The sequence below is a fragment of the Dendrobates tinctorius genome, unplaced genomic scaffold (genome assembly GCF_039654945.1).
Source record: "Dendrobates tinctorius isolate UK_male_01 unplaced genomic scaffold, ASM3965494v1 ptg000069l, whole genome shotgun sequence".
Lineage (NCBI taxonomy): Eukaryota > Metazoa > Chordata > Amphibia > Anura > Dendrobatidae > Dendrobates > Dendrobates tinctorius.
In genome coordinates, this window is record NW_027361737.1 from 20,361,597 (window position 1) to 20,374,617 (window position 13,021).

At 43.9% G+C, this 13,021-nt stretch overlaps 1 protein-coding gene across 1 annotated transcript in view; it reads right to left on the minus strand.

Moving 5' to 3' along the window:
• The window catches only part of AP1S3 (adaptor related protein complex 1 subunit sigma 3), a 79,000-nt gene that overhangs the window by 6,929 nt on the left and 59,050 nt on the right, over positions 1 to 13,021 (minus strand). Inside the window, exons 2-3 of the mRNA XM_073581144.1 lie at positions 10,524 to 10,702; positions 3,778 to 3,886 (exon numbers count right to left, since the gene is read on the minus strand). Of these exons, the coding sequence (XP_073437245.1) occupies positions 3,778 to 3,886; positions 10,524 to 10,702 (288 nt within the window). The remainder of the gene's footprint in view (positions 1 to 3,777; positions 3,887 to 10,523; positions 10,703 to 13,021) is intronic.

A 13,021-nucleotide genomic window follows, 5' to 3' on the forward strand; every position in this document is an offset into this window, starting at 1 on the left:
TTAAAGGATCTGTGTTTGTTTAGCTTGCAAAAAAAGAAGGCTAAGGCTACTTTCACACTTGCGTTTTTTGCGCTGCGTTTTTGCGCATACATGCGCATGCGGTTTTTTTCCTATACTTAACATGAGTGCGCATTGTCATGCGTTTGTATGCGCATGCGTTTTTTTGTAGTGTGCGCCCGGGCTCACAAAATGCATCCTGTTGCATTTTGTGTGCGTCCGACCGGTCTCAAAAAAAGCATGCGCACGAAATTCACCCAAAACCCATTAGAGTCTATGGGAGCGCTGACGTGCGCATGGTCATGCGCACGTCAGCGCAAAAAAAAAAAGCATGCGTTTTTAGCAAAAACATGCGCAAAAAACAAGAAAACGCATTAAAACCGCATGATGCGTTTTTATGCGCGTTTGCATTGCGCACGCAGCGCAAAAAAACGCAAGTGTGAAAGTAGCCTAAGAGGAGACTTAATACACACGTGGTCAAAATTGTTAGTACCCCTCGTTTAATGACAGAAAAATCCACAATGGTGACAGAAATACCTTGAATCTGACAAAAGTAATAAATCAAAAATGTATGAAAATGAACAAATGAAAGTCAGACATTGCTTTTCAAATACGTTTCCACAGAATTTTTGAAAAAATAAAACTCATGAAATAGGCCTGGACAGAAATGATGGTATCCCTAACTTAATATTTTGTTGCACAACCTTTTGAGGCAATTACTGAAAACAAACAATTCCTGTAACTGTCAATGAGACTTCTGAACCTCTCGGCAGGTATTTTAGCCCACTCCTCAAGAACAAACTGCTCCAATTTGTCTCGTGTTTGAAGGTTGCCTTTTCCAGATGGCATTTTTCAACTCTTTCTAAAGATGCTCAATAGGAGTTAGGTCAGGGCTCATAGAAGGCCACTCCAGAATAGTCCAATGTTTTTCTGTTAGCCATTCTTGGGTGTTTTTAGCTGTGTGTTTTGGGTCACTAACCTGTTGCAAGACCTATGACCTGCGACTGAGACCAAGCTTTCTGACATTGGGCAGCACATTTCTCTCTAAAATCCCTTGATGATCTTGAGATTTCATTGTACCCTGCACAGATTCTAGACACCCTGTGCCTGATGCAGCAAAGCAGCCCCAGAACATAAAGCCTCCTCCATGTTTCACAGTAGGGACAGTGTTCTTTTCTTGATATGCTTCATTTTTCCGTTTATGAACATAGAGCTGATGTGCCTGGCCAAAAAGTTCCATTTTTGTCTTATCTGTCCATAGGACATTCTCCGAGAAGCTTTGTGGCTTGTCAACATGTAGTTTGGTAAATTCCATTCTGGCTTTTTTATGATTTTTTTTCCCAACAATGGTGTCCTCCTTGGACGTCTCCCATGAAGTCCACTTTGGCTCATATAACGTCAGTTGGTGCGATCTGACACTGATATTCCTTGAGCTTGAAGTTCACCTTTAATCTGTTTAGAAGTTTTTCTGGGCTCTTTTGTTACCATTCGTATTATCCGTCTCTTTGATTTGTCATCAATTTTCCTCCTGTGGCCACGTCCAGTGAGGATGGCTACAGTCCCATGGAGCTTAAATTTCTGAATAATATGTGCAACAGGAACATCAAGCTACTTGGAGATGGTCTTATAACTTTTACCTTTAACATATTTGTCTATAGTTTTCTTTCCAATCTCCTGAGACAATTCTTTCCTTTGCTTCCTCTGGTCCATGTTGAGTGTGATACACACCATGTCACCAAACAGCACAGTGAGTATCTGTAGCCCTCTATACAGGCCCACTCACTGACTCCCAAGATTGTAGACACCTGTGATGCTAATTAGTGGACACACCTTGATTTAACATGTCCCTTTTGTCATATTATTTTCAGGGGTACCATCATTTCTATCCAGGCCTATTTCATGAGTTTTATTTTTTTTTTTTTATTCTGTGGAAGCATGGTTGAAAAGCAATGTCTGACTTTTATTTGTTCATTTTCATAGATTTTTTATTTATTTGAGTTTCTTACTTTTGTCAGATTCAAGTTATTTCTGTCATCATTGTGGGTTTTTCTTTCATTAAACAAGGGGTACCAACAATTTTGACCACGTGTTTAGCGGTCTACAAATATCTGAAGGGATGTCACAGTGTAGAGAGATCATCCTTATTCTCATTTGCACATGGAAACACGAGAAGCAATGGAATTAAACTGAAAGGGAAAAGATACAGATTAGATATTGGAAAACTTTTTGACAGTGAGGGCAATTAATGAGTGGAACAGACTGCCACGAGAGGTGGTGAGGTCTCCTTCAATGGAAGTCTTCAAACAGAGGCTGGATAGACATCTGTCTGAGATGGTTTAGTGAATCCTGCATTGAGCAGGGGGTTGGACACGATGACCCAGGTCTCTTCCAACTCTAACATTCTATGATTCTATGATGGCCTCTCATATGATGAGAGGTTGGAAAAGTTGAGTTTGTTTAGTTTAGAAAAAAGATGCCTCAGAGGAGATCTCACATGTAGAAATATATGTATGTATGGTCAGTACAAAGGACTGGCTCATATCTTATTCCTTTCAAGGACCATAGTTAAGACAAGGGGGCACTCATTACGGGAAGAAAGGCGCTTCCATGAGCTAAATATGAAAGGGTTCTTTACAGTTAGAGCAATCAGAATATGGTATGTCCGACCACAAGAGTTAGTAATGGCAGACACTAACAGCTTTTAAAAAAGGGCTGGACGATTTTCTCGATACACATTACATTGCGGGCTATAGTTAAATTAGTGGAAAAATGTATAATTGGTGGAGAAAGGTTAACTTGATGGACCTAGGTCTATTTTGAACATATGTAACCAACAAGCAGGTAGTTGCTAACTACGTGCCTGTCTTACTTTGTGCGAATCTCTGCCGGCTCAGAGCGGTCAAGGACCACTGCTACAGGTGATTTTGTGATTTCTGCTAATATTTCATCGGCAGAGTAGCTCCTTCTCCGCCATTCTACTCTGTTGATAGGAACGTCTCTGCCAATGTCATGCTTACTGACAACCGGCTCACTACTGCCCAACTGCAAGGAGCCGGTTGTCAATCAGCATTACATTGGCAGTGACATTCCGTCAACAGAGCAGAATAGAAGAGAAGGTGCTGCTTTTGTTGACGAGAGATGAAATGAAGCAGGGATGTCACCGGTAGAGACCGTCTCAATGCAGATCAGGTAGTTAGTAACTACCTGTCTGTTCATTCTTAGCCCTATCCACAAAAAGTCTTGGATAACCCATTTAAAAACCCAGCTGTTAGGATTGCTACTTCCAATAGGTGGCGCTAGAGATCAAGTTGTCTTCCTCCCTGAAGACACAATTTGCATATTTGATTTCCCAGAGGAGCATTGCATGGCTTATAAGTCTCCTTACACTGGCATGTCACTCTCCACAAAAAGAGACTCTACCCCTTATACTTTACACTGCAATTTGTTTCTGAACGTATTCATGTGGGGCCAAGACGTAAGGGAGCATTATAAGCTGGTACAGCACCAAAACAAACCAAAGGGGACAAAGCCTGCAAATAAGAATAGTCTATATCACAACGAAAGTGGTAAGACACATCGATCCATTTCATGATGCAACAAGTTGGTTGTATGCATGCTCCGATATATAAGCCAAGACAGTGACTACAAGAACCATTCCTACAATACATGGAAGAGCCTACACAAGATGTTGTGTCTTCTATGTTTTTAGTAGTCAAACCCACATGTAGCCATTTTATTGTTTCAGATGAAAAGATGGTGAAATAAGATGAAAAAACTTACATTTCCAAAGTATTTATCGAGTAGCTCCACAAGCCTATGAACGATCTCCAACGTCAGCAGCTCATTATCTTGATCTTCTATGGCACAGCAGAAGTACAGGCTGGCATACCTGAAAAGTCAGAAGATAAAAGGCCAAGATTAATAGGGATAATTGCCGCTTCTTCAGCAATCAGGAAGACATCGTGGATTAAAGAACAGCCATGACTCTTATACCACGTGTCTCTGACAACTGGGCATACTACCTGTGAATGCACAATTGCTGCGATTGTTTAAAAAAATGTCATTAAAAGGGATTCTCCACTTTTACAAACAATTTTCTTTTCTTACTCAAATGCATGTATTTTGGAATACAATTTGTTTTTACAATTGGGTTTCATTAAAGGGAACCTGACAGTGTATACATGCCGCCGGACAGCATATATTAGACATTGGCTGTATGATCTCAGCCATTTCTGTGACACAGAAATACTGCAATTTTCAGAAAGAAAAAAAAAAAAACAACTTTAAAAGCCTCCGGGGCCTGAGCCATACATGAGACTTCTCCCAACACCCTGCCCTGGATTGACAGATCTCTGCATACGTTTGTGTGTAAGGGTGAACTGTGATTACACCAGGAGTGCACTAGGACCCTGTGGTGTTTGCCTGCTGCACCTAAGAGCAGGTGCTGCGAGTGCCCAGGATTCTGTGTGTGCTGGGGGGTGGGGCCTAGTGTCAGCTGTCTAGAGCTGTAAGGGAAGCTTCCAGAAGGAGAAGAGAGACTGCCCTGAAAAACACTGTGTGGAGCAGCTTGTGAGAAGCAAAGAGATTGAACGCTGTAAGAGACTGTGCACTGCAACCCTTCATCTTGAGAGCCTGAGACCTTGCTGTGGAATAAAGACTGAGCATTCCTGAGAGTTGTGTGACTGTGGAGCTCTATGGAGTCCCTGTTGTGATGAGCTGAGAAGCAATATTGGACAGACATTTTATATAGAAACAGTTGTATTGCTTCTCGGAGAATTCATGATTACTACAGAAGGAGAGACGGCTTCTTGAGGCTACAGAACTATAAGTCCCCGGCGTTTTGGCTCGGCACCGGCCAACAAGATGAGGAACCTAGTGTTGCTGCAACTGAATGGTGTGGAAGATTTGGGACTGGATGCAGCCTATGTATTCTATATGCCTGAGAGGAGACTCATCTCAGGTTAAAGATACCATAGTCATAGATACCCGGGTATCATTAGTTGAAGCGCTAAAGAACCTTTGTATTCTATTTAGGTGTATTGTTATTGCAGGTTTGTATAGGTTATACTCAGTGTGCCATTCCAGGGGGTCCCTTGATATCACTACATTCGATTTACACCTGTTCTCTGAGTACCTGAATTGACCTTTTTGATAGGTAAATTTATTTCAAATCCATGTGTAATACACTCTTCAGGAAACTTGGATTGGCATAGTGATTTCAGCCCTTGCTGAGTGAGTGAACTGCATAAGGGTATTTCAATCTGTTTCTTTCATACATGGATGTATGTCATCCCCTGAGGAAGAAGTGGTGTACACTTCGAAACGCGTTGGGAAAAGAGAATAAAACATAGTTCATTTAATGCAATAGCAATCGTGTTTTATGTCAAGCAGCGCACGTAACCAAAAAATCTCCGGTTTAGCAGATAACTGCAGAATGAGTTAACTGAGAATCAGTCAGTGACTTTCTCATTCTGATGGTCTGACAAGAGACTTTGTAATTCATATTTCTGCTCTCTTCTTTCTCTCAGTTAAATTTGATCCGTGGTTACAAATGGAGTATGTAGGGAAACAAAGCGCCTGGAAAAGCAAAGCGCGCAAAACTTTTAATTAAACCTAATTGCAAACATGATTTTTAGCCTGAAATACATATACAGTGAAGGAAAGAATTATTTGATCCCTTGCTGATTTTGTAGTTTACCCACGGACAAAGACATGAATAGTCTATAATTTTACGGGTAGGTTAATTTTAACATTGAGAGATAGAATATAAAAACTAAAATCCAGAAAATCAAATTGTATAAATTATATAACGTTATTTGCATTTTGCAGTGAGAAATAAGTATCTGATCCCTCTGGCAAACAAGACTTAAAGGGGTTATCCGGGCTTTTCAAATAATCTTAGTGCATATCTGGGCTGCAGAATGCTGACAATAAGTAATTTACTTTCTGTCACTAGTTTGCAGAGTTTGCGAGATATCATCTCCTGCTTGTAAGAAAAACGTCCAGGGGGGGTGTTCTGGCATTGGAATGAGAACTGGTTGTTTCCTCCTACTCTACTAAAAACCTGCCCTCTATAGTAACAACCCCACCCTCCATAGCAACAGGCCCTCCCCGTCCACATGAACAAGCCCTCCTCACACAGTAACAAATCCTCCCCCACTAGCAGCCTCAGTGCAGAGAGCAGAGAGCTGCTCCTCCCCCAGACACACACTGAGCAGTGATCTATGGAAAGTGAAACTGTTGAGGAGGAAACGACCAGTTCTCATTTCAATGCCAGAACACACACCCCCTGGACGTTTTTCTTACAAGCAAGAGATGATATCTAGCAAACCCTGCAAACTGGTGATAGAAGGTAAATTACTTATTTTCAACATTCTGCAGCACAGATAAGCACTGAGATTATGTGAAAAGCCCGGACAACCCCTTTAATACTTGTTGGCAAAACCCTTGTTGGCAAGAACAGCAGTCAGATGTTTTTTGTAGTTGATCAGGTTTGTGCACATGTCAGGAGAAATTTTGGTCCACTCCTCTTTGCAGATCATCTCTAAATCATTAAGATTTTGAGGCTGTCGCTTGGCAACTCCCTCCATAAGTTTTCTGTGGGATTAAGATCTAGAGACTGGCTAGGCCACTCCATGACCTTAATGTGCTTCTTTTTGAGCCTCTCCTTTGTTACCTTGGCTGTATGTTTTGAGTCATTGTCTTGCTGGAAGAACCAGCCATGACCCATTTTTAATGTACTGGTGGAGGGAAGGAGGTTGTCAGTCAGGATTTTACGGTATATGGCTCCATCCATTCTCTCATTGATGTGGTGAAGTAGTCCTGTGCCCTTAGCAGAGAAACACCCCCAAAACAATGTTTCCACCTCTATGCTTGACAGTGAGGACGGTGTTCTTTGGGCCATAGGCAGCATTTCTCTTCCTCTAAACACGGCGAGTTGAGTTAATGCCAAAAACCTCAATTTTTGTCTCATCTGACCACAGCACCTTCTCCCAATCACTCTCAGAATCTTCCAGGTGTTCATTGGCAAACTTCAGCTGGGTCTGCACATGTGCCTTCTTGAGCAGGGGGACCTTGCGGGCACTGCAGGATTTTAAACCTTTACGGTGTAATGATCATGATCAAGGACACACCACAAGGTGAGATTTTGCATTGTGCCCCAGATCGATGCTGATTGACAGCCATTTTGTACTTTTTCCATTTTCTTACTATTGTACCAACAGTTGTCTCCTCACCCAGCGTCGTACTTATGGTTTTGTTGCCCATTCCAACTTTGTGCAGGTCTGTGATCTTGTCCCTGACATCCTTAGGGTGGTTTCACATTAGCGCTTTTTAAGCGCACGCACGGCCGGGGGTAGCTCCGCCCCCGAGCCGGCTCTCTGCCCGGCGTGCCCGCCCCTTGCTTGTAGCGCCGCCTCCTAGCGCACAGCGGCGCCTGCGATCGGCGCACCCTATCTTTAGCATAGGGTGCGCAGATCGTGCGCAGGCCGTGCGCTAGTTGCGCTTTGACCTGCACTGCGCACTTTTGACGGTGCGCCGTGCGCGCCAAAATCCGAAAAGTTTGATTTTGGCGCGCAAGGGGCGGGCACGCCGGGCAGAGAGCCGGCTCGGGGGCGGAGCTACCCCCGGCCGTGCGTGCGCTTAAAAAGCGCTAATGTGAAACCACCCTTAGAAAGCTCTTTGGTCTTGCCTATATAGGAGGGTGGACTGACCTATATACCTGTCTAATGCAGAAGGAAAATGTGTACAATGCTTTATTCTGACTTAAATGTTTATGTGTGGGACAACAGCTAGAATTAGGAAACTACAGTGTAGTACCGGGTTTTGTCCACAAGATGGAGACAGAGAGTAGTGAGAAAAGGACTCAACAGCAGCTTTAATTAAACAAAAGCGCTATTGACTTGCGGCGGATACCGCGTCCATTTACTATTTACAAGCAACGAGAAACGGCCTTTTGTGCCTCCTCATTTATTGGATTTCTAGATTTATGCCCAGTTATTTTTGAGCTCACAGTACAGTCTCACGTACACTGATGAAGGTCATAGACCGAAACGTCTATTTGTATGTACTGTACTTTATTAAAATCAATCACTTTTCTGCATCAGAATCCACAAGTGTGTGCCAAGTTTTTGTATATCAACAGCAGCTTTAGGCTGGAAAACCGCAGAGTCATAGTGGGCGGAGTCCCAGGACTGGGAAGGGGATTTCCAGGATGAGGAGATAAAAAGGAGAGTCCCAGGGGCAGGACAGACACCCAGGAGGAGATAGAACAGAGAAGAGCTCAGGAGAGGATGGAGGAAGGAAGAGCTCAGGAGAGACAGAGGAGAGAGATGGATACTCAGAGGGGGGTGGCCTGGAGAGGACAGCTGCAGGTCAGAAGGACGCTGACTAAAGGAGGCCCGGGGTACCGGATGGCTGGACACTGAAGGAGCAGTAAGAGTCGCAGTGGGCAGACTCAGCCAGGGGGAAGCGCTGTGGCTGTGGGCCTAACAGCAGCCATGGCGAAGAACCTGGAGGGTTACCGCCGACAGGAGTAGGAGGAGGTGACTGGTACCCGGGCCTAGGAGCAAAAGCTGTCGTGCCTACGGTGGATGTCAAGAGGACACCCAATAAAGTTGGACATGGTTGAACGAGCTTCTGTGTCTGTCGTCAGTCCATTCCGCAGCCAAAAGGGACCATCCCCAGTCGGCACACGTACTACACCCATATTTTAGAGTTTAGAGTGACTGATAGATTCCTGTCCACAGACTCATTCATAAAGAGGACTATGCAAGACAGCTGTCTTTAATGCAGGTAACGAGTTGATTAGGAGCGTGTAACTGGTCTGTAGGAGCCAGAACTCTTAATGGTTGGTAGGGGATCAAATATTTCTCACTGCAAAATGCAAATACATTTATATAATTTATACAATGTGATTTTTTGGATTTTATTTTTGATATTCTATCGCTCAATATTCAAGAAGTATCATGTCTCCTTGCAGAGATTGACATGCTAAGCATGCCGAGATGAGGAGAATTAAAGCCGCAATGCTCCTCTGGGAAATATGCAAATTGTCTCTTCCGAGAGGAAGAGGATTAGAACTCTAGTGCCATCTATTGGAAGTAGCAATCCTGAAAGTCAATGTCTCGACCTTTTAATGAGCCTTGTCACATGGCAAACAATTTGCATATTTCCCAGAGGAGCATTGCGGCTTTAACTCTTCTCAATCTCTGCAAGTAGAAACGAAACTTCTTGGATATCGGTCGGACGCCTCTCACACAGTTAAACCAGATCTAACACTTTGCACTGACAAGGGCTAGTACCTCAAAACACAGTGTCTGCAAATTGAGATTCTAATTTGGCTTTTATCCTGAGTCATGTGACAAGGCTCGCTAAAGGGCCGACATTGACTTTTAGGATTGCTACTTCCAATAGGTGGCTCTAGAGTTCTAGTCTTCTTCTCTGAAGAGACAATTTGCATAAAGTCAGCAAGGGATCAAATTATTATTTCTTTCATTGTATTTACATAGGAAAAAAATACCATAATTAATAGGTGAACAAGTGGTTAAAACAATATCATGATGGCAAATAGCAATGGTCTATCAGCGACATGCAAAATCCATGAAGCTCAAAGACAACTCTAGGAAATTTAAAGAGCACGCAGTATCACAGATCTGGGACTGACCTTTTTATTTAATAAAAGAGTGAGCAACCCAAGATTTGGGAGGTGTCTCAATATAATCCAGTAACAAATCACCTCAAAAGAGTCATTAATGACCAATAAAAAGGCACACCTTTCTAGTAAAGTCGAGTCCGAACTTTAAGGTTGTGAGATCCCAGTATGCAGAGCGAGATCCCACAGCCCTCTGCCGCCTCTTTTGTAGTAAAAGAGCGAAATATCACTTTTTTTTAGCCAACCCAGCAATCCTGCATACTATTTTTTAAAAGGAATCTGTCATCAAGTTTTTGTTTTGTTATCTGAGAGCAGTAGGATGTAGGGGCAGAGACCTAGATTCCAGTGTTGTGTCACTTATTGGGCTGCTTGCTGACATTTTGATAAAATCCCTATTTTATCAGCTGCAAATCTGCCAGTGCTCATCAGAATGATGAGCTCTGTATGACTCCTCCCACACCACTGATTGGCTGCCTTCTGTGTACACTGTGCATAGGCAGAAAGCTGCCAATTAGTGGGGCAGGGTTACACAAAGCAGGAATACTACATGACACAAGACGACTAGTCAGGCAATGATAATCTCCTTCTGATAAGTGGAGATAAGCCAAGTAAGTGACACATCACTGAAAATCAGAGGGTCTGCCCCTCACTTGGGATCCCATGATCTGACAGTCACAATACAATGCTACAACAGGACCCAAGGGTATAACTGGCCGGGGAGCGGTAGCAATGTTCCTCTGTGAGGAGCTAACCAGCTTTTTGCTGCAGCTGCACCCACCGCCATGCCAACAATGCCTAGTGTTGATGCTGCATCAGAGATGCTGGTGTAATGGGGGCAGGCACGCTGAAGAAGGAGAGTATATTGACAATATACCTCTTGTATACGAGCTTTAAATCCTTCCAGTCCACAAAGCTGCTGGTCTTAGGACTCCGGGTAAGAATTATGTGCATCAACTCCCGTGTTATCTTGCGCTTCTCTTTTTCGGTCAGGGTTATATACCATTTCTGCAGTCTCAACTTCCCTTGCCGACTGAACAGAAGGAGGAATCGAATCTGAAAGACAGGCCAGAGCAATGAGAAAAGAAACATACCCAACCTTAAAGGAGTTTTCAGGTATAACATATCAAATGACAATGTGCTCTCTCCCTTTGAAAATAATGAACTCAGCTGTTACTCACCCTCCCCAGCTCCAGTGTAGCTCCTCTGCTGCGGTTCTCACCTTTGTTGACAGGCTGAATTTGTGTCATCACTAGTACTTTGGCATCATCCTCAAGCCTAGTGATTGGCTGCCGTGGTAACATGTGCTGTAGTTGTTGTAGCACCGCTGCAGGCTGTGACTAAAGATAGTAGTAGCAGCAGAGACGCAGTGCTGGAGCCGGTGCTCCCCTCTTAGTTCACAGGTTGCAGCAGTGATAAGCTTATTATTTATTTTCACCGAGAGCAGGGCTGTGAAACATTTAGCCCATGAACCATTTGTGGCCCGCGATGTCCTATTTTCTAGCCCCTGGGCTGATTCTCGGGGACCGCAGTGCTTGGGCTAGTGGCCGCGCATTGCCAGCCACAGGACCTTTGATTGTACTGCGAGTATGTGCACATGGCGCTCACTACTGGATGCTGCGACACCTGCAATGAAGGATTACGTCCTAACACAGGCCAGTGCCAGTGTCTGAATGTATTTTGTGGACGAAGTTAGCGAGTGATGCCCTCCGATCTCACATGCTCCCGCCCCAGTGTCTGCTATGTAGGGGTGCACATGCTCCCGCCCCAGTGTCTGAAATGTGGGTGCACATGCTCCCGCCCCAGTGTCTGATATGTGGGTGCACATGCTCCCACCACAGTGTCTGCTATGTAGGGGTGCACATGCTCCCGCCCAAGTGTCTGATGTTATGATTGAGTCACCGTAGGAGGCAAAAACAGAAATGCTAGCTAAGTCCAGAAAACCAGAGAAGTTGGCAGCTATCGGATTGCAGACCCTTGAACCTATCAACACAACTAGCAGTAGCCGTGGGGGGTTCCTACGATGCCCTAGATCCCTCGATCACAGCCGGAGAATTAAAATAGGCCTAAAGAAAGAAGGAATCTAAACTGCCCCAGAGCAGACCCCAAAGCAATAGGCAGCCCCCAACATATAATGACAGTGAAGCAAGATGAAAATACTAACACAGACAGAAAGATAGACTGAGCAAAGACGGGGCCCAAGCTAACTAGATAGAAAAGGACAGGAAGGCTGCTGTCTGCAATCCGTGAAAAACCCTATGAAAATAAGAGCCAACAGACTGACAGTGAAAAAGGCCCTGAAGACGCTAGGCTTCAAAAAAGCTATGTCAGTACTCAGGAATATTCTGAAGATAGAGCTACAGGCAAAAGGAGATTCAGCTCACCCCAGCAGGGAATGGCAGAATACAGAAAAGCAAGGGAAACAAAAAAACAAAACAAAAATGCTAACAGGCAAAACAGAAAACTTAGCTTTAGAGGAGCAGGAATCAGACTGGTGTCCTAGAAGTCCACAGAGAAATCACCCGCAGGGCAGAAGGGCGTCGGCAGCCTTATATCCAGTCCGTGACTCCACTCAGCCAGTCATCCTCAATAGGCTCAGGTGCCTGATAATCAGGCTCATTACCTTCCGTTACCAGAATAGGGAGTTCACCAGACCTCAGTGACGAAGGGGAAAATGAACTCACAACAGTCTGATATGTGGGTGCACATGCTCCCGCCCCAGCGTCTGCTATGTGGGTGCACATGCTCCCGCCCCAGTGTCTGCTATGTGGGTGCACATGTTCCCACCCCAGTGTCTGCTATGCGGTGCACATGCTCCAGCCCAAGTGTCTACTGTGATGTACATGCTCCAGCCCAAGTGTCTGCTGTGATGTTTATGCTCCATCTCTAATGTTTCCTATGATATATATATATATATATATATATATATATATATATATATATATATATATATATACACACACACACACACTCCAGCCCCAGCGTCTCCTATGTGATGTATACATTAGTCTCAGTGTCTCCTATGTGATGTACATGCTGCAGCCCCAGTGTCTCCTATGTAATGACCGTGTGGATGAGACTGAGAGTGTAATGGTCTTTGCTGATGACACCAAAACTATATAGGATATTAATAACTGACCTTGATAGTACAATATTACAAAAACGATCTGCATTAGATATCTGAATGGGAAACCGCAGTACACATTACATTGTGGGTTATAGATAATTTATTGACAAAATGTAAAACTGGTGAAGAAAGATTGAACTTGATTGACCTAGGACTTTTTTCAACCTATGCAGATATGTTTACAGCAGTCTCAGTGTCTCCTATGTGATGTATACAGCAGACCTCCCGCTGCTTTAGTACTATAAATG